The sequence below is a fragment of the Plectropomus leopardus genome, chromosome 23 (genome assembly GCF_008729295.1).
Source record: "Plectropomus leopardus isolate mb chromosome 23, YSFRI_Pleo_2.0, whole genome shotgun sequence".
NCBI classification, from domain to species: Eukaryota; Metazoa; Chordata; class Actinopteri; order Perciformes; family Serranidae; genus Plectropomus; species Plectropomus leopardus.
The window spans coordinates 13,400,743-13,425,709 of NC_056485.1; the positions used below are offsets into that span (position 1 = coordinate 13,400,743).

At 37.0% G+C, this 24,967-nt stretch overlaps 1 protein-coding gene across 1 annotated transcript; it reads left to right on the forward strand.

Annotated features, from left to right (window-relative positions):
* The first annotated feature begins 1,239 nt into the window (after positions 1–1,239).
* Positions 1,240–23,280, forward strand: usp12b (ubiquitin specific peptidase 12b). The gene is made up of 10 exons (XM_042512380.1): positions 1,240–1,369; positions 8,129–8,209; positions 8,375–8,458; positions 10,965–11,094; positions 11,749–12,041; positions 12,404–12,480; positions 12,647–12,730; positions 14,592–14,789; positions 16,262–16,340; positions 21,997–23,280. Exons 1-10 carry the CDS (start codon positions 1,322–1,324, stop codon positions 22,096–22,098), a joined length of 1,176 nt encoding a protein of 391 aa, XP_042368314.1. The 5' UTR covers positions 1,240–1,321; the 3' UTR covers positions 22,099–23,280.
* The last annotated feature ends 1,687 nt before the right edge of the window (positions 23,281–24,967 follow it).

Here is a 24,967-nt window from a genome sequence, read left to right on the forward strand (position 1 = left end):
ATCTCCAACTCACTAGATTTTATTGACCGTTCAAGTGCATCACACTGTCTTCCTTAGAACATAAATATTTAGTAGTGTAATAAAAAAGTATGATGTGAAAAACATTTGGTGAGAAATCATTTTGAAACAACTAAATAGATTGCCCAATGCTACATCAACTACAAGAATATTTTTGACAACAAATTTAAGTTAGGAAAAAAAATGTATTTTTAGAAATAATTTTAACACAACCTTATATTAGCAGCTCTCCACACTTTGTCCCTACAAATGCATCAGACTTTAAAAAAAACTAACATTAATAATAATAATAATAATAATAATATAATATTCAACTTCTATTCCACCAAACTTCAGTGGGAAATATTATAGCATACTCTTTACTCCATTGTATTTATTTATAACCTTTAGTTTCCTTGCAGACTGATATTATTAATATAAAATACAAATGTATCATGATACATTACTATAAGTCAAGCTAGCAGTTTATAAAGTAATCAAAATTTACTCCACCTTTACCAGCTGCAACACTAACGTGATGTACACGAATGCATCAATAATTCTAATCTAGTAATACAATATATCACTGATGTTGCAATGATTACTAAATGAATCGATTATTTGGTCTAAAATTAATTGGCAACTACTCTGATAATCAATTCACTGTTAAAATCATTTTTGAGGAACAGACCACAAAATGAGGCTTTTCTTGCAGTTTTCAATTTTTTTGTTCAACAAATGACTGATTGAATAATCGAGAAAATATTTTTTAAAAATTGATTGGCAAAGAACATACTTTATCTATTTATTTACTTATTCATTTTTTAAATTCTCTCTTCCTCTACTAATTTTTCTTTCTAATTTTTATCAGTTCCTTATCCTTCTGATGCCTATTTTTTTTTCTTTTTTTTAAAAATTTTTTTTTTACTTATTAATCTGTTTTTCATCTGTTTTTATCTTCTCATCTTTGTTTTATCTCCACTGATTCGTCTTCTCATATTATTTCTTTTATATATATATGATTGTGTGTGACTCTGAAATTGGCCCTTCTGCAAAATAAGTACTTTTATGTTTGGTACCTTGTTGCTTATGCTTTTGTATTAGTATAAATATTAAAAACGATTATTTAAAAACCCATATATGTATTTCCCTGTTTTCAGGTTGGCGTATTATTTTGAAATACGTGACCGGAAGTGATGGCTGCTCCTCTGTGTTTGCTAACGGCACTAACCAGCAGGGCAGAAGAGGCTCTCCCGGAACTCTGCAGCCGCATCGGCTCTGATTATTTCAACATCGGGGTTCGGTCCAACATGGCGGCTTACGGATGGAAATACTGATGACAGTCCGAAAGATCGCCTCGATTTGTACGATGGTAGGAAACTGATTTTCGGCTTTAATTTTGGTGTTTGTGCGCCGCGCCTCTGTCCGGTGCCCGGTGAGCCAGGACAGCTAAAGCTAGCTGCTCTGCTAGCCTGTGTGCTAACATCACAGGGCAACATGATAATAACACACAGGGCTTTCCAGAAAGTTGTAGCCTGTTAACAGTTTACTCTCCAGCTCCACAGATACTCTGGTGTACTTTACAAAACAGGGCGATACTATGCAAGCTTGTTTGGCAGTTTATTAGCTCGGTTGTAGTTTGTTTATGCGAGAAGGGCAGGGTTGACCAACGGGCGAAAACTAGCTAGCTTAGCTGGGAGCATTTCTCCCTTCCCAGGGTCCTATGTTCCCCAGCTCAATATCCTCTTATTATGGCATATTAAGGACACCTTTTAAAGGTTTATAAGCCTTCAGTCGTTTTCACTAGGTCACTTGTTAAATGTGCGTTTCTTTGGCTCAGTGTGTAGATATTAGCCACCTAGAGCTTGTAGCCTCATTGAAACCCACGCCCTCAAATTTGTCAGCAAAACAGTTATCTTGACTTTAGACACTGATATCTCAACATTGGCCAAACAGATTTTTATCATTCAAACTGCATTTGAAACGTCCGTCTCCCTTTGTTCTTATTGTAATTTGAATTAGGACGATAGCTCGTACCAATCTCTTACAATGGTAGTTTATATCAAGAGACACACGTCTGGGAACATACTACCACCACCACTACTACTACTACTACTACTACTACTACTACTGCTATTAACAACAACAATGATATACTTCATTGATGTAGCACCTGTTATACAAGTAATACAGCACAAAATGCCTTACTATAAGGGCATCACAAGTACAGAGTACCTAACATGAAAACAGAAGGGACATAAAACAGGCCAGCAAGGTAATTCAGTATAAAAAGGTTTCAAAACAGCTTACAACAAAAATGAAGTGTTTAAAAGTAATAAAATCATAAGATAAAGCCATTAATCATAAAGCCAAGTAAGATACAACATTTTAAAAGAATTTCAGCGAATTGAAGTGGAAAAATAAGAGTTTTAAAAAGTCAGAGCTAGTTAAAGGCTAGAGTAAACATGTTTTTAGCTTCCTTTGGAAAACACTGAGTGAGCTGGCTTCTCTGATATATTTAGGTGGTGTGTTTCCGAGCATTTCGGCATGTAATTGGCAAAGGCTGCATACCCAAATTTCTTTTAGCTTGGAACCTCCAATAAAACAGCAGCAGATAATTGCAGTGTTTGTGAAGATAAATTGTTGACAAGGGAATTAGCCCTGGAACATGGAGATGAGCTCAGCTTAGCCTGCTACCCCAAAGGTTGCCCTTTTGGCTGTTGGGACAAAGTTGTTTGCCCAAACAAATGAATATCAAAGTTTGTGTCCTTTTAAAGGTGATCCACATAATAGAGGACTGATTGAAGAGTGGTACTTGTACAGCGAGTGTGTGTAAATACCTCAGCTGACATTGCTATCTCTGTAACCGATGGAGAAATTCAGCATTTCCTGTCATGGGATACATCCTGAATGTTTCGTTTGAATGCCTTATGTTCAGGGCTTGGCTCCCAAAATTAGCAGGACACTCTTTTATCTTGGAGATAGCCCTTGCGTTGTGAGTATTTTGTAAGGTGATATAAAATTTAGAACAGAGGTGTCCAAACATTTTTATATGGGGGTCAGATGAGATAATGTGAAAAAACTTGGGGGCCAGCTGCTTCTTACATTGGTTTCTAAAAACAGTCACATGCAAATTAGACAAACGCAAGCTTCCGTGGAGTAAGTATTTAACCATTGATTAACCAACAGTGTGCGGCAGGCCACCTATAGTATATTTTAAAAGATAAACCCATTGTGTGTGCCCATTTTTTTTCTTCTTTCTTTGCAATTGAAATTATCTCCTCATAGTCTATCCCAGTTTTCCCAGTTAACAATGAAAGTCACTTGTTCATATAAAACCTTCAACAGCCTCCTGTTCCCAGATGGCTTTTTAGAAGGTTTTTAATATTATGATACTGTATTACTCCTTGTACTGAAATTCCGGGAGGTCAGAGGTCAGCTGTGCTCAAAGACACCATCAGCTGGTCCATGCTTGTTAGCACAGATTCCCCAGTTGAAGGACAGCAACCTGTTTGAGAGGTCAAGGTTGAAAAGGTCAGACGCTGCCTCATTTGCCCTCGTGACGTTTAGTGTGACGGTTTTGTCTTTGTTTCTTTAACAGCGTGGCTAAGTCACAGAGGCAGGCAGGGGAGCTTAAAGCCAGAAGATTAACTTCTGACTGTAACTTATCCTGTTTCTGCCGCTGCACCTTTCAGAGCTGACAGACGGTTAGGCAGATGTCACGAAGAAGTCTGCTGCAGCCTTTAAATTTGTCAGCGTCTGCTGGTGTGTGTGCTGAAAACAGTAAGCTGTTACTTAGCTCTTGTGGCTGGAGCATGCACAGTGTGTTGAAGACCACACACCAAGCCGTGTAAGCCTTTTTTAGTGCGAAGGCCCGTGTTGTTGTGGCAAATTACCAGCACCTTCTAGACAAATACTAACAAGGCTAAATATTAGCTGTGTCTGGCAGGTTTGTTCAGTCTGTTTGTCACTTTGGCAGTCTACCAGTTGCTGCCCGGAAGGTATTTGTTTTTCAGAAAATCAATTTAGCTGGTGAAGCCGTTAAGTCACTAGTGGGGCTGCCCAAGCCGGAGCTGGGCAGTTACACCTCGGTTTTGATAATGAGCAGGATTTTGGGGATGACTGTTGATGTTTTTTGAGAAGAAAAACACAGTAAACTGTCAACAGAGGCATAAATAGAGATATTTATTTTTTATTTAACTCTGGAAGAGAGTCTAGTCATAGAAATGAACAGTAATTCTGTATTAAAGCAGCTGCAGTATATCACAAAGGTGATGTGTAGTATCGTAGAGCTGCCTGTCAACTCTATGACCACCTCTATAAATAAAATTGACTTGACTCGTACTAAAAGTTGTTTTGTATCAGTACTAGAAGAATTTCAGACATGTGAATTGGCCAATTTCCTGGTATTGTTTACTTATTCTCTGATAATGTGTTTCAAGATGTAAATCATAATTTGGCTTACAAAACAGTCAGACCACAATGTGCATTGAGTAACATTTTTTTTTCTGAGTGCTTTTGTCTATTTGGGCTTAAAAGTCGAGACTGCAAGTTTGTCCCTGACCTTCATAACAGCAGGTGACACTCCAATCTCACCATGAGGCCCTTTTTGTAGCCCTTCTGGAGCTTTTTATTGTCACAATGCTCTTTCTAGACAGATTGTTGACATTTTTGTACAGCTCCTTTTTTTTTTTTAAAATGAAAACAAGTGCTTTTTAAAAAAACATGTTTATTTCAACTCAGAAATAAGGTTGTGGAGATGCTGACGCAAAGCAGCAAAATACTATGACTCATAGCATCCTCTGAACTAATAGTCATGATTAATAAACATGATCACAGTGTCAGACAGAACCGTCGTTTAGCCCTGCTGTCTGGAATCTAGTTTTCACTGAAGCTGGTGTCTGAAAAGTTTTTCAAGCTGCCCCGCACAGCCAGCAGTTCACTTTCATTTCCATCAATTCAGGAAACAAAGCCATTTCAAAGCTGTCACTTCAAACCAGCGCCGAAAACATAAATAATTCCAAGCATCTGTTTACAGCACATACTGAACAAATCATATTCCCTTTTCCCCAGACAGATATTTGCCTTCTTCTGTGTTTGCTGTCCCAACATCAGAAAGCTTGTCTTCGTATGCTTTGGCTTTGTTTACAACCCTGTGATGTTTGGACGTCGTATTGTTTGATAAATAACTTCAGCCAAGCCTTCATTTGCTCTCGTCTTGTTGACTTTACATGGACTGCAGGGTGATGATGAGTAACGGCTAAGTGGCTGTACTTGTGTAGTCATTCCCCCCCGAAGGAAAAGCTGCATCATCGTTATCTTCATCATCATTATTGTCCCCCTTCTCTCCCTGTGTCTCTTTCTCCTGCCTTGTTATAGTATCAGTTTGTAGAGGCTCAAACCAGCCAGAACAGAACAGCCAGAAGCAAACGTTTTTATGATGACTAAAAAAACTTGTTTTACAGCTTTTTAAAGTTTAGTCCCATCAAAGTCAGTCATTTACCAAAAAGACTGAGAAATTCTGGACTAATGACATTGTAACAGCAGCAAAACAGGACCTTCTGTTAGTGTTTTTCAAAGGTTTCTGAACTGCTTCATAGAATGAAAGTCATGTTTTTAAGAATGATTCAGAAGCCTAACAGCTACGTTTGTTTCATCTATAATGTAGAAAGTCATTTCAGCCTTTAGATTCAGACATGATTTTTATTTTTTTTTGTTATAGACAGCTTTGGTGTTTCATCCTGGAAATCCTTTAAATGTGTGTTTGCGTGCATTTGCAATGTCTTTGTGGAGCGCAGTGTGGGAACTAAGAGTTTCACACACAGCTTTCTGCTTATAATCAGAGGCTTTCTCTGAGTCTTAGCTTTACTTCACAATTCATATAATTTGTGCATAATATTTCTTGATATTCATTCTTCATATTTAAAAAGCGTTAATTTCCCATCCCCAATGTTTTACAACCACATTTTTTTTACTTAAACATAATTCTAAAGGCTCAAAATCTTATTGGACTTTATTTAAGCTGAATTTTCCTGTTTAAAATCTAAAATAAATGTAGCCAATTGGCTGCACATCTTTTCTGGTTGTCCTTGAAAGGTTCTCTTTAAAAGCAGACTGTTGATAGTTAGCTCAGAATGACAAAAAATAGATTTTGTTTGGTTTGTGAAAGCACTGAAGAAATTTATGACTAAATAGAAATGCACATCTAAAGGTACACTATATGTTATTGTTGCAACACCTGATTGTGCACTCATGAGGCTCGGGTATCTTTACTTGAAATAAGTATACTTGAAATATCTGTGTGCATGTGCGATTTCTTTTATAATATGTAATACTGAAACTCAGAGTTTCACACATAACTTTCTGTATACAGTCAAGGTTTCTCTGAGGCTCAGTGTAACCTCAAAATTGATAAAATTCATTCTTTACATTAAGAAAACAACATTACAACCATGTTTTTTTTCTTCTTATTTTAACCTCATTTTCAAGCTCAAAATCTTATTGCATGTTATTTAAATCAACTCTCTCTAGTCAAAATCTAAAAGACAGCTATTGTTTTTGCAAATCTTTGCAGGTTAGTCCTTGAAAGCTTCTTTTTAAAAGCAGACTTTTGATAGTTACCTGAGTATAATAAAAATGACATTTTGTTGGGCTTGTTAAAGCAATGAATAAATAGAAATGCAAGGTACACTCCATGTTATTGTTGTGCCACATGATCGTGCAGGCATTAGGGCAAGGTATCATTAAAAACATTACGAAAACAATATTGATACTAATAGAAAAATTCATTTGATAACTTTTCTCCTTCATTTGGTACCCATCCTGTGAATGGAAGTAGTCAGTTGCATAAAATGTCACCAGATGCCACAGGCATACTTTTGAATGTTTTGGTGTCATCTTAGCACATCGAATTGCCAACTCAATACACTGCACTCGACTTAACCATAAAACAAGCTGTACTGGTTGTAGCTGCTGTGTTAGTGGGCCAAATTCATGTCACATAAAACAGAAGAACCCTTGTGACGATAAAAAATAGGGAATATTGCACTGGGATGAGACACTTGTGATTGAAAATGACATGGGCTGGCAGTCTAAACAGGCAGCCAAGGCACTCCCATTACTGCTAAAAATCCTGTTTAGTCACATGCATAAATGTCTTCTAAATGTCATAAAAAGTCTTTTTTTTAATCTGAGTACAAAAAGAGTCAAATGCAGATATATTTCTGGAGAAGTTTAAATACTACTACTACTGGTATTGAGTAACGATACTCAGCTCTAGCACTCATTTCATGAAATTTCGTGTCAGCTTGCTTTTCATGTGACAGCTGAGTCATGGGTTTTTTGGGGCAGTGTTAGGTAATATAACAAAACCAGGAAGTGGCCTTTTAATAACAAATGCAGCACCATCCACAAGTCAGAACAGAGGGATATAGCTGTCATAATTTTGCAACAACCTTTTAGCCAAATGTGGCCAGATATCGATCGATACTTGTGCCTTAATGTTAAAATTACTCTGCTATACTTTTACCCTGAAGCAAAAAGGCAGTCTGAAGCTGTGAGCTTTGAAAAAATGCACTTGGTATTGTATGAAATAAGCAATGTTTGAATGTTTGTTTGTTTGTTTTTTTTTAAATAATAACTAATTGATTGATTAATTTGCAACCCTATTGAATACATTAAAATAATGTCTTTATGCTCTTTGTAGGTTTTACTGACCACCATCTAACGGTCAAGTCCCATAATGATAGAAAAAAGTGACTTGGTTGAGTGTTTATCTTAAGTCACTGGAAAAACTTGCTAAAAAATGTTTTCAAATGGAAAAATGCCTCTTGATTATTGTAAAAGTTATGAACTATATACAAACAAGTAATTAGACTAACACAGTGAAAATCGGAGCATAGGAATGGAGGCAATGAAGCAGGAAGCCCAGCTGCAACAAACAGATGGATGACAGTCCTGCAGAGCAGAGAGAAAATAGAGCAGGAAAACAGAAAACAATGAGGAGGAAACAGGAGGACAAAGGAAGGATTCAAATGGATAATTTAACGTAAAGGATATGGATATGTAACTGTACTGAGTCATTACAAAAGCATCGATACCCATTAAATGTTCTTCTCTTCTTTTTCTTCAGGGCGCCAATGCCTCTGCCTTGGAAAAGGAGATTGGACCGGAACAGTTTCCCGTTAATGAACACTACTTTGGATTGGTCAACGCAAGTATCAGCCAATAACACATATTACTTATTTGATGATGTCTTTACTTTACTGCTAAAACACAGTACAAAAACATATCTCAGGATCAGAAACACCCCCTCCCCTCAGTCCTAATCGCTCTTTCTCTCTATGTTTCTCATTCTGTCTTTGTTTCTTTTTTCTAGTTTGGCAACACCTGCTACTGTAACTCAGTGCTGCAGGCTCTGTATTTCTGTCGACCGTTCAGGGAGAAGGTGTTGGCATACAAGGTAAGTGATGAGAGAGTCACCGTAGCTGTATCACCCAGCAGTATTTCTGTCCTCGTGTATACAGTGGCCCCAAGTCTCATACTAAAAGAATGCATTTAAATACCCTTAAAAATAAGAATGCATCAGGCCAAATATGAGACATATATATTTTTTATGGATATAATGCTTGTGTTACTATGTTAAGTGACTAGGTATCTAGGTATTCAGTAGATGAATAGAGCGGGGCCCAGTCCCTGCACTACAGAGTCAATTTTACATTACGAAAGTGTTGCTTGTGTTGTTGTTTTTTCATGTCTGTTTTCTGATTTCTTTGATAAGTCAGCCAAATAAAAGCTTAAGAAAATCTATGGTTCATCACAACTTAAAAAAATAAAATAAAAATAATAAATAATAATAATAAATAAAAAAAATATATATGTTTTTTTATTTTCTTAAGCTTTTATTTGGCTCGCCTGTTTTGAGCTACATAGAGCCAGATCTGATATTTGCTCTACATCAGCTGTCACACAGATGTTTTTACTTGTGAAGCGTTCATGCATAGCAATGCAGCAAGCGTACCCATCGTCAACTCTCCAACTCTCTGTCTCTCCGTCTCTCCTCAACTCCACTGAGCTCCTGTGTGGGCAATAACAGTGGCTGAGCCCCACACACTGAAACGCCACATGCTAAAATGAAACAAAACACAACGTGAGACTGTATATGTTATTTACCAAAGTTATTAGTGCTGGTTTCATTTCAGCTCAGTGTGAGAGTCTCTTGCATTTTTCTATCATCATGGTGCATGGTGTTTCAACACCCTGCCCAGAGGAGAGACAGACAGCAAGTGACAGCCGACAACAACCACCCGCCGCTTAACTGTAAATGCAACTAAAGTTCTGCGAGCAAAACCAATTAATGTAGCCAAATCCATGCAAAAGATGCACAGAAAACTAAAATAAACTCAACACTCAATGGAGTACAGTTTATTCAGGTAACTCAGGCAAAGGCTGCACTGAAGCAACAAATACTTGAGAGTACTCTTAAAGCTACAGAGACATGTCGTCGGGACTGTGCCAAGGCCAAAAACAATTTAAACAGAGAGTTTGTTATCTTAAACTTTATGTGTAAAAACAGACCATAATAACAACAACAAAAAAGCAACATTAAGGAACTGCTTTGCACAACTATTGAAAATGCTACAGGTTGAACCATGAATCCCAATCTTTTGCCTCCGTATTCTCTTCCGAATAACTTTAGCCAACGTGTGGGTTTGTTTTCAACCTCTATGATGGCCTGGCAGCTCATTGTTGCACCAATATGACCTATTTTATCAGTGTTGCCACATTATAAGACCTCAGTAATTACTTTGGCAGGTACAATCACATCATAAGGAAAAGAATCGATGGCTGGATCAACAAAAATAACGCCAATGTTGTAATTAACTGTAGCTTTACTGGTTTAACTTAGTTTCAGATGGATTGTGTGATTGATTGTTGCTAATGATTTAATAAAAGGATTGTTTGCTTGTCCAAAAATGTGGTTTCAGTGGCTCCTGAAACACGCCTGGCTGCCAAAGAGAAAACACATTTCTGACAAGTGAAAACAAATAGAAAGTGATTAGGAGTTGAAGAAGACTGAAGTCTGAAAAATGCTAACAGTGAAAGAAAACGACTCCGACTGCGTTCAGAAGCTTGACGACAGAGTTTGTGAATGTGTGTCTGATGAACAAAATAGTTAATTTGCTACACTTGAAAATAAAGTCGAGCAAGCTACACTAGTGTGGACCCAACTGTATGTTATGCTTTGATGGAAGTATTTCATGTTTTATTTTTTTTAGAGAAAAGACTTCAGAAATATTATTCTTGGATTAATTCTTGGACTAATAGTATCTCGGGCAAACTGACAGGTCTGACGAAGTGTTCTTAAAAAATGATTTTTTCCAGGAAAAGAAATCACACGTCTGGAGAAAGAATTCATTTGTCTGTTGTTTAATTGAGAGAGAGAGAGACGATAGATAGATAGATAGCTAAAGAGATAGATAGAAACTTTATTAATCCCAAAGGGAACTCAGGTTTCCAGCAGCTCAGCACATGTTGTATGGACAAACAGGAGAGAAAAAAACACAACAAATGATAAAAGTAGTATTTGACAAAATGAGTATTAAATGTAAAAATGATATAAAAGAATATAAAATAAATATAAAATGATCATTATTAATGATAATAGATATATCACTGCTTAAAATGCACAGTGCGCACAATCTGAATAAACAGATTAAAGTGCAAGCAGAGCACCTGCACTAGTTAGATAAATAAGTTTGTTTTGTGCATCACGTGCATGATCAGGCCTCATAATCCTCCTGTGTGTGTTATGGTTTGTCATATCACTCCCACAGTTTAGATAAAATGTCAAGGTTCAGGTGGGACATAGCCTCACCTCACCTGCACTACAGTACTGTACATCAGTGACGTTAACTGTTTATGGGCTGTTACAGTGGAGTGACGGATGTGTTCTCTGACTTTTGTAGGTGCAGCCGCGACGTAAGGAGTCCCTCCTCACCTGTCTGGCTGACCTGTTCAACAGTATTGCCACACAGAAGAAGAAAGTTGGAGTCATCCCTCCCAAGAAGTTCATCTCACGACTGAGAAAAGAAAATGGTAAATATTGCTACAGTGAAATATTGTAAGGAAATAACAAGCACTCTTCCTCTTATTATTAGCGCACTAAAAGTTAATCTTTCGTTGATTTTCATACAAGTTTGGACTTCACAGATTGTGCAGCTGTTGCTTCTGTCAGAAATGTACGACTTCCTGTATTTTTCTCAGGAGAACATCAGTCCAACGCCAAGTGTTTATAAATATAATGGTCTTTCAGAGGGTTTTTGTAAGACTTGACTTCCTTTCACTGCGGAGCGATGCAGATGAGTTATCTGATTAGGGAGGAAGAAAGGGATGAGGCAGAGAGCGGGGAAAAAGAGAGAAGAAGAAGGAAAATGAATGAGTGGAGGGGATATCTCAGCTGAGAAGTTAATCTCACAGCTGAGGAAATAAAATTGTCAGCCAAAAATCCTGGAGCGGAAAAGCAGATGAGAAAGAAGAGATCATAATTGATTCTGCTTCTCCTCGCCAACACATGCTGATGTTGTTTATTTTCTGTTCTCGCTTTCTTCCTTCCTTGTCTGTGTATGCTTTTCTTTATTTATATTCTTTTGTATATTCCTCTTAAAACGTCTCTATCATTCTACATTTAAATTTTTTAAATTTTTGTCCTTCCACACATTTTTTTTGTTTTTCTACGTCCGTCCCTGTCAGAGCTTTTTGACAACTACATGCAGCAGGACGCCCACGAATTCCTCAACTACCTCCTCAACACCATCGCAGACCTGCTCCAGGAGGAGAAGAGCCAGGAGCGGCAGCAGAATGGAAAACTGGTGCAGAATGGAGGAGGAGGGGGAGGAGGAGGAGGAGGAGGAGGGACAGGAGGCGGAAGTGAAGGGGGAGGAGGAGGGGAAGGGGAAGGAGGAAAGGAGACACAAACAACTTGGGTCCACGAGATTTTCCAAGGAACACTGACCAATGAGACGCGCTGCCTCAACTGTGAAGCTGTAAGTGAGACACCTGAAAAAAAGCCTGAAATGTTGAACAAACAAAAAAAAAAATACTGTTATAGTTTGAATCTTACGTGCTTAAAGTGCCAGGCAAGTGGGGCAAGAAAAAAATTATTATTTTAGGTCCTTGAAAAGTTTTTAAATTTTGTCTATGACAATGTGTGGGAACTCTGTGTCATGCATACACATTTTTACTGAGTAACACAATGTAAACATTTGTTTGTTTACAAGAAAACCTCCACATTTTAAATTTTTTACCTGCTTGGTCCTTCACCTGTTGCTGCATTACAAAACAGTTTTTGTCTTTCTAAATGAGAGAATCAATCATATGACCTTCAGTGTCCTCACTTGCATTGCAGGTAAGCAGTAAAGACGAGGACTTCCTGGATCTGTCGGTGGATGTGGAGCAGAACACCTCCATCACGCACTGTCTCAGGTAACACAGTGCTCTTATCAATCATCCATGAAAAGGGAAATCAGTCTTTTATGCTCATCTGATGTGTAAATCAACAGAGAATTGAATTTTACATCAGGGCTTTTCGGTTTTCTTAAATGATGCTGATTTGTGTTGGTAAATGTGTGTGCGTGTGTCTTCTTAACAGGGGCTTCAGCAACACAGAGACGTTATGTAGTGAATACAAATACTACTGTGAGCAGTGTCGCAGCAAACAGGAAGCCCAGAAAAGGTGAGTAACATCATCAGCTGGGAAATTGTTCTCTAGGATGTCTCACTAAAAAGCATCTGGAGGAGAGAGGAGGCTTGTCAGAGGAGCTGTGAGTGAGGAGGCAGAGGCGTATCATGCGGAAGTCTTTTCGGCGCCAGTGATGTATAAAAGAAGTGTGACAGACAGCCGATGATGCAGCTGTGCCACACATCATATTTAAATGACGCAGCTTCACAATGATGCCAAGCGTGTCTGATTTTGTCAAATGCCTGTTGCCTCGTCTCCTCCTTCCTCGTGTCTCTTGCTTGCCTCCTCTGCTCACATCTCAGGAGGGAGGGACGGAGACGCGAGTAGAACAAGCAGAGATGCACAAAGTGAAAGTGAGAGAAGCATTTAGAATCTGAGTCTTTCGTGTGTTTGTCCTTTCTTTCGTGTGGTTTTGAATGTTAACGGTTAGAACAGGCCAGTAGTTATGTGATTAGTTGAGCAATGGGCAACTATTCTGATAGCCGAAAAATTGTTTAAGCCATTTTTTCAGCAAAAAATGTATTGGTTACAGCTTTTCAATTGCTCAATTTTGTGCTTTTCTGCATTTTATATCACTGTTTATAGAACATCTTGTGGGCTTTTGGTCAAACAAAACATCGTATTTAAAGACATCACCTTGGACTGTTTGGCTTAACGATTGTCAAACTATTTGATAACGATAATAATCAGCAGTTGCAGCCCTAATTTTATCCTCCATTTGAAGTATTATATTATTACAATTACAATTTATACATTCATAATTCCATTTTTTATTGAGATATTGTACAGTTGTTTGGTCTAAATTGATAAAATAATATTTTTAACTAAATGGATTTTCTTGTAGAGAAATGAAAGCGAACTTTTATCGAACATGAGATATGAATCCTCAGTGCTTGATTAAATATTGGTAATTAGTCATCATCAAAATAAGGTAGTAATACTCCTGGCAATATTAATTTCTCATTTTTTTGAACAAATGTATTCATTGCATCATTTTTTGTAGTTTGTTTCAGACTTCGAACTTTAAGTTTTAAGGGGGTGTGTTGTTGATTTAATCACATGAAAGCGTTAAGAGATTTAGGGTGTTACGAAAATCTTTCATCTGAATCACCACATTGTCTCTACATAGCTGTGCAGAAGGGGTTCTAACCGCAGTCACACAGCTATTTATATAGCTGTATGTATGTTTTTCTAAGCGGACGATTACGGTGAAACTTTGTTGCATTAGAAGAAACCCCTGAAACCACATCTGATGTTGTCACAGCAACCATTCAGGGACTTCATTTCATTCTGACAAGTTCATCAGGGGCATTTAGAGCTTATCAAGGTGAAGATTAGCTCATTATTAAAGCCTCTAATTATGTATATTATTAACTAATACAACCGCTGGACGTTGCTCTCAAGTTTTCACAATGACACTTCAAAAGTTTCACAATGTAACCAAAAAAAAAAAAATAAGCAACTGTTAGCAAATGTCCTGTATTTTTATACATACCATCCACAGTTTTTGAGCCCCTTCTAAGTGCACCAAGTAACATCCATTAGTCTAAAAGAGCCATGCTGTCACCAGCTCCTGCACATTGCATTAACACTGAGCAGAATGCTGTGAGAGCACGAGCCAGAGGTTCAGCCAAATTAGGAGGAGAGCGAAGCGTCTAAAAACAGACTTCTTGTTCCTGATAGGGGGTCTGGAACAGTAATGGCGTCAACATGGAAAGCTTTTAGCTCTGAGTTTTTCTTGGGAATTGCTGCCTGTCTTTGCGTGATTCCCTCCTGGTGTTTTTCCACTAACCTTTTATAAGCTGTTGAGTGTTTTGTTCAGTTCAGAGATGAGTGTTTCTCTCCTCTCCATCAGGATGAGGGTAAAGAAGCTACCGATGATCCTCGCCCTCCACCTGAAGCGCTTTAAATACATGGACCAGCTGCACCGCTACACCAAACTGTCCTATCGCGTCGTCTTCCCCCTGGAGCTCCGCCTCTTCAACACATCCGGGGACGCCACCAACCCCGACCGCATGTACGACCTGGTGGCTGTTGTTGTACACTGTGGCAGGTTCGTTCTTCTTTTGACTTGATTTTTTGAACGTTATGGACTTGCATGCTCTGGTGTGTAAAAGCATGTAAACCCTCTGCAGCATCATTCGAAATTCAAAATTGCTTCTGTAGCCTGATCGAAACTAAAAAAATTAAAATTAACTTCATAATGTTGGAAAACAAAGACAAAGAAACTCTGCATTTCTGAAGTTGTTTGTGGTTTTTTCACTTGATTTTCTGTCCATCAACTTATCAGCATTTTTTTTTGCGTTAATAATGTGATGCTGTAAACAATGACAAGAAAATATTGATTTCATATAATTAATTTATAATATTATTTGGAGGATTTTAACATTGCACACCCAAGATATCTTAAATCAGTTATTTTCAATGGCTGTAGGTCAGATTTCTGTAAAATGTCCCCATTAAATGTGTTGTTTATAAGAGTGTTAACCACAATTATCGAATAATCCCATTTAAAAGGATGTTTTGTGGCTGGATCTCTGATTTTCATATGAGTACATGAATGCGGCATAAGAGTTACAGCCAAAATCTGTCTGTGGTGACAATGCAGGCTGAGAATGATCTCTTTTATTTTAAATTTTTTTCAGATTTAGCCTACTAATATGGACAAAGAAAATGTAGTTGAAATAGTTCATCCATTTATTTAGTTTATTCACTAAAATCTAACTTAATTCATAAAATGCAGTGCTTCACATTAAAATAACAATCAAAATAACAATAGACACAACAACAATTATTAGTATTATTATTACAATTAACTTGACATTAGTAATAATAAATACATTTCATTTTTGATTTAAAAAAACAACATTACAAAGTGCTTTACATAGTTGTTCCAGGATTAAAACAATTCAAGACTACAAACAAGGCAAATTATATCAGACAATTAAGATAATACAATAAAATACCCAACAATAAGCTAAAACAATAACAATAAAGCAGATTAGACATGCTGAAAATACAACTGAGTCCTAGCGTGTTTTGAGCATGAAGTGGTAACACAAGATAAAAAGATAAATACAGAAATAAAATAAATGAACAGAAGAGATAACATATGTGCAGGGATCCTGCGGAAGTTTCTCGCTGCTGTTTTTGGAGGTTGATTAGTTGACGTCAGCTAATTTGTAAGCGAGCATGTGCAAGTTATTAGTCGCTGGATCGTCTTCATGCAGAAGTGATGTAATCTCCCAGCGGTGCTCTTCTCAGGTCGATAAACGTTGAATAAAGAGTTGATAATCCTCAGCCTGTTACTCCCACATTCTTAAGTCAGCATCAGAACATCCCTACATAAAAGATTTAACAGTAAATGATGTTTTCAGAGCAATTATTTCATGTTTTTTTACTGCTGTGTCCTTAACAGTAACATCCAAATTTATATCTTTACATGGTAATAAAAGAAAAACCATTAACCACTAATGCCCGTCTGGTATTTTCATTATGTGTCTGACTTGTCGTTCCTCTCTGCAGTGGTCCCAACCGCGGGCACTACATCACCATCGTCAAGAGCCACGGCTTCTGGCTGCTGTTTGATGACGACATCGTAGAGGTAAGACACATTTTATAATTATTTCTCCTCCTTCTTTTTGACAACCACATTCAAATTTAGTCTTTAGTATTTGTTTTTTAAAATAAATGGCCATCTCTTTCAATTTACCATGAATCAGATGTCTTCAAATTTCACATACAACCAGTAAACAACCAGTGCCAACTTAAAATGCGTAACAGTACTAAATGATTCCGCATCTCATGTTTAGCAGTTGTTTAAATTCTTTAGCTTTAGATAAATCTGATACTTTGCAAAGGAGCAACTAATCCTCCAAAATCAACATGAAAAAAAATTAAAAGTAGAGCTGGATAGTTTGATAATTAACTTTAAATGGTTGGAAAGTGAGCAGAAAAAATACTGACATCACCATTTTCATTAAATCGCCCTTGTTTTCTTATTTTATTCATTTGCAAATAAATCTTAGAATGATTACTATTTATAAAACACTATTAAACAAAAGCTTCACCAGACAACATTGACTGTTAAAAAAAAAACTAAAACATGAATAAGAAAATTTGACTGGCTTTAAAACAAAGCAAATATGGAAACGGTATAAAATTAATGGAATAAGGAGGCATAATTAAGAAAAATAACTGTATAAGCTAAAAGTACTACTTAAGATTTGAAAAGCGGTTTATAAGAACGAGAACATGATGTGTAAATGTAAAGTAAAAACTCAGGATACCAAATTGATTGTCTTATTGATCTACCACTTTTAGCACCGATCATCATCTCCAATCAAAGATTGAATTCCCAATCAGCCGTCCAGAGTTTCCCACCTTGTCCTTACCAGACAGGAATTTCAAATAGCCGTCCTTCCAGACTCTGTGTAGATCCTGGCGCTCCCACTGTTGTGTCTGGAGTTCTTGGGACGGGCCGACCTAGATACCTTAACCTTTACTAAGTTATGTGGAGTTTAAAATCGGGTTTAGCAATCGAGATACAATTGGAGGAATAGTAACGTGGATGAAAGCATTCATAAAGGATAAATGTAAGAAGATAGCAGGAAAGAAAATAGAAAGAAGAGTTAAGAAAGAAGACGATAACTGCCTCAGATTAGAGTGCAGGATTAGCTCAAAGCCTCGTGGACAAGATCTGGAATGAGAATAATGTGTAGCTGCTTTATCCTTTTTTCCTGTTCCCTCTCATGTTCAGCACATACCTGCTGCAGTTTTACTTTGAATTCGAATCACCCCAGCTGTGGAGTAATTTTTCTTCTTCTACTCCTGCCTATAGTTCTTCTTTGTCCACTACTACTTCTATTAGCACTACCTCTTCTACTATTACCACTACTATCTTCTCTCCTACTACCACTAGTTCTTTTTCTTCTACTACTTCTTCTACTTCTCTTCTACGTTTGCTAGTACTTCTTTTACTGTCTCCTCTACTACTTCTTTTCTCTACCATATCTTCTACCACTGCTACTACTACTAGTACTTCTTCTACGCTGCTACTACTACTTTTCCTCTTCCACTAGTACTTCTATTTTCTACTCTCCTACTAATGCTTCTAGTAGTACTACTTCTTCTCTTCTCTTCTCCTAGTAATACTACTATCACTACGACCACTACTTCTTCTTATATCTCCTCCCCCACTGCTGCTGCTGCTATTACTACTTGTTCTACTAACACCTCTTCTACTTTCTCTACTGCTGCTGCTAAAACTGCTTCTACGACTACTTCTATTTCTGCTACTGCAAATAATAATACAACCACTTCTTTTCTTACTACTTCTACAATTTCATCTTCTGCTACTACTAATACTACTGCTACTACTATCTCTTCTTTTACTTCATCTATTACTTTAAAAACAGCAACTAAAGAATAAGTCTTTCACTAAAACAATATTCAAATATCAGTTTTTAATATAACAGTAGTTCTTACGAAATTGCCGATCCCCTGCTGCTATAAAGCCATCTGCTCTCATCTCTAAAATAAAGAAAAGAAAACATGGCCGCCTACAATGAAACAGCAGCCTGACATCCGTCTAACATGTGTGATAGCACTCAGCTAACAGTTTCCCAGCTCACCTCTCAGTATGCTGCCATCCGCACTGTATGACAGCAGCACAGTGATAGTGAAGATAAAGTAATGATGTATCAATCCAAATACAGCAAACTTACAGCATCGCCAACCCTGCAACATAATAAAGTACATCAAATCAGACTGTAGTTTTAGTGTTGGCCTGATGGAGCTCTTAAATCATTGGCAGTCAACCACATCAGTACAAGGCCAAAGCCTCTGCATGCTGCTGTGTTTCAGCTGCAGCTAAGTAACCTTTCAGTTTGTTGTTTTTCTTTCGCCAAAAAGAACGGTATGCCACAGCAATCAAGCTATCAGCGGTTAGCTGACTGTGCAGTCATGATGCTTAAACGTTTCAGGGTTTATGAAGTACAATCTGTATTAGAAACTAATTACATATGTAAAAAAAAATGTATTATAGCTGCAGCAGTGCTGTGCAAAAAATCCTGGCCAGTTGCATACTGCAGATACTGTACACAAAACTAATGATGTGTTATTTTACAGGTCTGTGATTTTCAAATATTTTCTTAGTAATTTTCTTGGAAAGAACTACACAATTTACTTCTAATTACAGGGTCATTAGGAATTTCTTGGAAAGAGAGACTTTAGTAAATGTTCATTACTCTTATTATTTTATTGAAAACTTTATTCTCTGTTTAAGTTATGAGATAAAGGTTACATTTTTTGCATGTTTATCTGACTAAACATCTCTCTGTGTTAAACAATGGATTGGAATCAATTAATTTGAAGTATACCAATTAAACATAGTCTCTATTATTTGTAACAAATTACACAGTTTTGTCGCTGAATCATCTTAGGAAATTATTTTTAAGTTACAGACCTGTAAAATAAAGCATTGTCCAAATAGTAATTAATATAATAAGATAATAATTCATTAATCATTCATTAATGAGTCTACCAAAAGCACATTTCTTTGTGCTCATATTCCTAGTATTGCCCTTTTAAGTACTATACCAGTGATTCCACAAGTTTTAACTAACTTTACTACAAATGTATTTTACACTTTTGAATGCATACTGTCCCATTTTAGATTTTTCCCCCATGTATTTTTCCTACTGTTCAACCATTGATTTTTTCTAATTTCCATATCTTATAAAAATGGTTCTTTAGTTCCTTAAAAGTCTAAAAATGACTTAAATTCAATTTTATAAATATTAGACCTTAAAAGTCAACGAATAGTCTAAAATTTGAATTTCTGATGTCTTAATTACCACAAACATTTTGTATCTAAATTCATTTATCCATCTTTTTGTAAGAATGAGTCAAGCTTTTTTTTGTCTTAAAAACATTAAATTTAGACACCCTGCAGACTCTTGAAACTTGATTGATCCTTTACAGTAAAGCTGCAAAAATTGTGTCAATATTACAATGTTGTCATTGCAAAGTAATGTCATTTAAGTGCTTATTGACCTAAAAACTCGGTTGCATTAAATCCAAAAGTCAAGCATGGTTCAATAGTCTGCCAATATAGCAATAGATTTGAACCAATGGCGGTCTGGAATTTCAGAAAAATACAATTTAAATGTCTAAATCAAGTCATGCAAAGCCAATGGTATGCTCCATTTTAAGTATTTCTGATTGAGCCCAACTTTGCATTCTTTAATTTTGTTCCCCTTTTTTGTAAGTGTGGATCCAATTCAGAGAGCGTTCTAGTTTGACTCAGTCAAAATGGTTTATTTTACTTTAAATCTTGCTGTTGGTGGGAGAAGTCACTCTGCTGTTTGAAAACAGAGGACACTGTTCAGTCACAGTCATCAAGGTCTGATGTTTAAATCTGATCCTCATCACCAGTGTATTTTTCCACTATGATGGGAAGGAGGCCCAGTCAAACATCTGGCCCACAAACTGAGTTCTGGAAGATTCCACTGAGTTTGCAGAGCAGAAACACAAACTAATCATTTTTTATGGTTTGTGGAGATTTGCTGGCTTTTTTTTTTGTGTATGCAGGCCCTCATTCTCTTCCATAAATCTGTCTTTTTTTACTTCTGATAAGTTTTATCTATCTTTCATATCTTTCCACCCAGAACTGAAGCTGCAGCCACTTTTCTTTCACCACAAATTCAAAAGCACAATTCTCTCTTTCGTTGGACAAAGCGGCTACACCAAATTAGAAACAGTTGTGAAGGCCAAATCTCAAGATATCCATTGTCAACATACTCTATTTTAAATGGAGATTTGGTAGCAAATGAAAACAAAAGCGCAAACCTCCTCAAAGATTTTATGTCATCTTTATAAAAAGGTTCATCAAGGTTGTGGAATCTGAAATATGTTTTGTGGCTGCTAGTATATCTATGCATATGTAAAGATATATATGGTAATAATCTTAATCATAGTAGTGAAAGCTAAGCTATGTCCATAGATATAAGTAGAAATCCAAGAAAATATTGACTTGTGGTAAAACTTTCTTGTAAATTTTTAATTTGTTACAAATACTTGTGCTAAAGCTTTCAAATTTACACATTTAGGGCAAAAAAATTGAATGCTTTCTATAAAAACAAACTCCTGCAGCTTTTTGCAAAAACTGTATTTTTCACGCAAACTTCAGAATAATTTAGGAGTTCATAAAAAGACTTAATGCAGAAAGTTTGCTGCCTTCATTAATTTACAGGATGTTCTAATTTTGTTATTTTTCCTAATCTTGGTAGAAGGCAGCTAAATTTTCAACATTTTGGGAAAACACATATTGTTAAAAAGAAAATGTCATTGTTAATGTTTGTTTCAGTCATTCTAGTGTTTCTGCTACTAACAAAGAAGAAAAGTCAGTATGTCAAAGCCCAATTAAATTTGTTTTTTCATACAAATTTTAATTGTTATGCCCCCAACATCAATTTTGTCCCTGTGGTATAGAAAATAGTATCAAGTATCAGTATTTTTCGAGGTATCAAAGTTAGAAATTTTAGTATCATGGCAACACTGCTAAGTTAAGATAATTTGAAAAGAAGACAAAAGTATATTTCCCAAAATGCTGAAATGGGGATGGGCGAGTTTGACTAAATACTTTGGTATTAATTTCGTGACAATTTTGTAGAGCTTTTTCTTAGTGCTTTCACAAAATATTTGCAAATTTATTTATTTTTTAATAGATAATCATTAGTAACATGGATATACTAACTAAGTGGGTAAAGTCAAATAATAGAACAGTTTGACTAGAATAGTCTGACAAGGTCATAAAATTACGTCACTTTACTGTAATGCTACCAGGAAAGGTCAACATTAACACATATAAATATGCTAAATCTAAAGTGATATTTAGTCTAATATCACAATCTGGATATAATGTTGATATTTCTTCCAGCCCTATTCAGAACTTTTACTTGACAGTGTAGCGACACAGCTGTCATCAAATGTTTTAGAAAAAGTAGTTTAATTCCGGAGTTTTAAGTCCAAAGGGGACAACTTTATTCTCAGACTAATGCATTTCATTTGGTGACCTTCGTCAGGGTCATCCTGTCATTATGTCATTAAAAGTGTTTTCTCTCAAAAACAAAGGTCAAATCACCAGACTGTCTGTGCCAAAGGCCACACGGCGAATCTATTGTTCTGTGTACTAAAAGTGTTGCCTGTTACTCTGCTTTTATGTCTAAAGTCGAACAATTTATCATCTTTTCTTGCAGAAAATTGACGCGCAGGCGATCGAGGAGTTCTACGGTCTCACATCGGACATTTCCAAGAACTCTGAGTCGGGATACATCCTGTTCTACCAGTCCAGAGACTGAACCAGCTAACGGTAAATCCCTAACAGACTGTCACTCAGCAGAGGGGGAGGCGCTTATGGCTGCCACCGGCTCCGCCCAGTACGCTCACATAAGTATCCAGGCTTTACTTACTACAGGCGGAGCTTTGCACTGGAGCGCCATTCAGAATGGGTAGAGACATGTGCAGGTCGCATGCCAGCCTCCTGGATTACGACAAATCCTCTGAGCCCACGCTGCAAAAAGCACCTTAAAAACAAAAAAGATGGCTGAATCTGAACACTCGCTTTGCACTTGGGCATCAGCTGGGAAGACCGAGTAACACCAATCCAAGAGGCTGACATGGCCTTGTGCACAGCGGTCCATTTTTGGAGGTAGTTTGGGAGTGTTGAGACGATGCAGAGTAACCAATCAACTGTTTCGGATGAGACACAGGATTGTAATCCTCCTCGTCAAAATAACCATCAGTGTCATCACAGTCTTCTTTAGCGGTTTTTTTTTTTGTGTGTTTATATTATACCGTGCTAAATTAGCTTTATGCTAACTCACAGGTACCATGCATTCACCCCACCCAAAAATCATTCTGGAGACAGAGAAACTAATTTCTGACAGCCTTGTTAGAAGTCCCACCTGTTGTAACAAACCCACTGGCACTACCTTTGAGTGATTGAATAGCTTGAACGTGTGTTCGGAGCGCAGCGTGCTGATGCAGTTGCTAGTTTGCAGTGTTTGTGTCATGAAGTGGTGCTAATAACATACAGTGTTATAGGCGGGGCGTGACGTGGAAAACAGCCACCAGAGAGAAGTTGACAAATCAGATGGATCATTACTTTCTCTTCCTTTTCTTTTTTTTCCCCGAGATTATCTTAAATATTAAAAAAAGGGAAAAATCTGAATTGATCAATAATACAATTTAAGCATTTAATGTTTGTTTTTTTAAAAATTGCATTGAGATACGTTTTTCTGTAAACTGCCGCAAAAAATCACTATATTCCAACCTTTTTAAAACATTTTAATGAAAGAAAAATGGTGAAAACCAAAAACAATAAGCTTTACAGATGCATAGGAGAAAGCAATGAGTGAAAGTGGCTGGCAGAAGTTTTAGTTTTTACGTTTTCTGGTGTGTTGTGCCATTACAGGTCATATTTGGTGCCACCGCGGATAAAGTTTTGAAGGAAGGAAAACAACATAAGCTAACTGTTGTTTTAAGAGGGCTTTTCATGGTTTTGATAGCAAGCACGGTCTCTTTTTGCAGTTTGCTTTCAAAGTTTTGTGTTTTAACATTCTTGACTTTATTAAAGTTGCCAGAATATGCACATTTTTACCATTTTTAAAGGGACACATTCAGAGACAAATACTTTATATTTCCTTGAAGTCAGTTGCGACATCCAAACGGTCACATTTTGTACAGGTTGATTGTTTGCGTTTAGCGCGTCTCGTCCTTTAGTTCCTTATCGAAGCTTTATTTCTGGACCGCAAACTCTAAACACCTCCATACAGACGCCTTGCTGCAGCTGGTTCAGTACGCCTCATTATATCAGCTACCAATCACACGCCGGCAGATTTTGAGTCTGGCTTAAGTGTCTCTCCTGCAGCTGCAGCTCTGGCAGGCACTCAGATCTTTTACATAACATGTTTTTCACTCCAGAATCTTAAATTGGAGCCCTCAGTGAAGCTGAGAGATGCTAACGGTCTGCTGATGAGGAGTGCGTCCACTGCCGGGGACATGTTTTCTTTAGTGCAGTAAGACTGTCTCTGTCTGATGTTTGTCTCAGTCGTTTAAAATGGATTCCTCTCCTACGCGGCTTTTAAAATCTAATTTAGCACAGCAGGAAAGAGCTCAGGATGATCATCAGGATGACTCCTGATTTCGTGTTGACTTATCTGCTTTTAAAATAATCGAACAAATGAAACTGCGCGAAATTTTCCGCTTCTCTAGTGTGAGGCTGTTTTTCTCTTTCTTTTATCACTGTAGATTCAAACCCTAGGGGAGTTTTTCCATTACTGAAAATTTCAAATCAATTAATTTATAAACAACTCAATAATGAAAATAATCATTAGCAACAGCCATATCAAAATACATTTCATCAGCTGGTAAAAACTGGAAATGATCTGCTTCCGTAGGTCTTTCACAAGAGTAGTAGTATTTCAGCAGATTGTCAATTAATTTAATGAAAAAAACACCTGGCATTAATAATCAACCCCCCTTCATTTATAGATATAAACTTTCGCAGAGGTTGTGTGGCTAATACAAACAATTTACAACCTCAACAGGTAGTAAAATGTCAGTAAACAGTAAAAAGTGCATCTCACCTTGTCAGACTCAAAGGAGGTGCTTTTAAATTGCATCTTTTCTCCTACAGACAAAAAAATGTTTGTTTACAATGATAGAAAACGGAGAAAGACACCTTGCATTTGAGAAGCTATAGCCAGTAAATGTTTGACATTTTTTCTACAGAGGCAACAATTATCAAAACTAGTTTTCAGTTGATTGACTAATTACTTATAAACTAATCATTTCGCATAAATCTTTAAATGATTTTAAGAAGCAGTAAGTCGTGCTGGGGTAAATGGCTGTAACTGATGGGTTTTAACTGCGCTGTGGAAAGGAAAAGCATCTTGAAGACTTAAAACGTTTTCGAAAACTGAAGCCTCCCGATTGTCAACAACCTCCTTTTTCACCTCAGTTTTTTGAACGCACAAACAAACCAAATGTAGATTTTTGTTGGGTTTTTTTTGTTTAGTCGTGTTTTTTGAAGTATGTTTTGATGCCGCAAACTTTGTGAGGCTTCACCTGACTGGGCTGTCCCAGATTAACAGGCAGCCTGTCAGTCTTAGTAAACAAGCTGCAGCAGATGGAGAGAGAATGGAAACATGCTCTCTGCAGCCTTTA

Bases quoted from the DNA above. Each gene is read 5' to 3' on its own strand.
- usp12b (XM_042512380.1), top strand. From the start codon at position 1,322: ATGGAAATACTGATGACAGTCCGAAAGATCGCCTCGATTTGTACGATG. The intron at 8,459-10,964 runs GTAAGTGATGAG...TGACTTTTGTAG, and splicing joins AGAAGGTGTTGGCATACAAG to GTGCAGCCGCGACGTAAGGA. The intron at 12,042-12,403 runs GTAAGTGAGACA...CTTGCATTGCAG, and splicing joins GCTGCCTCAACTGTGAAGCT to GTAAGCAGTAAAGACGAGGA.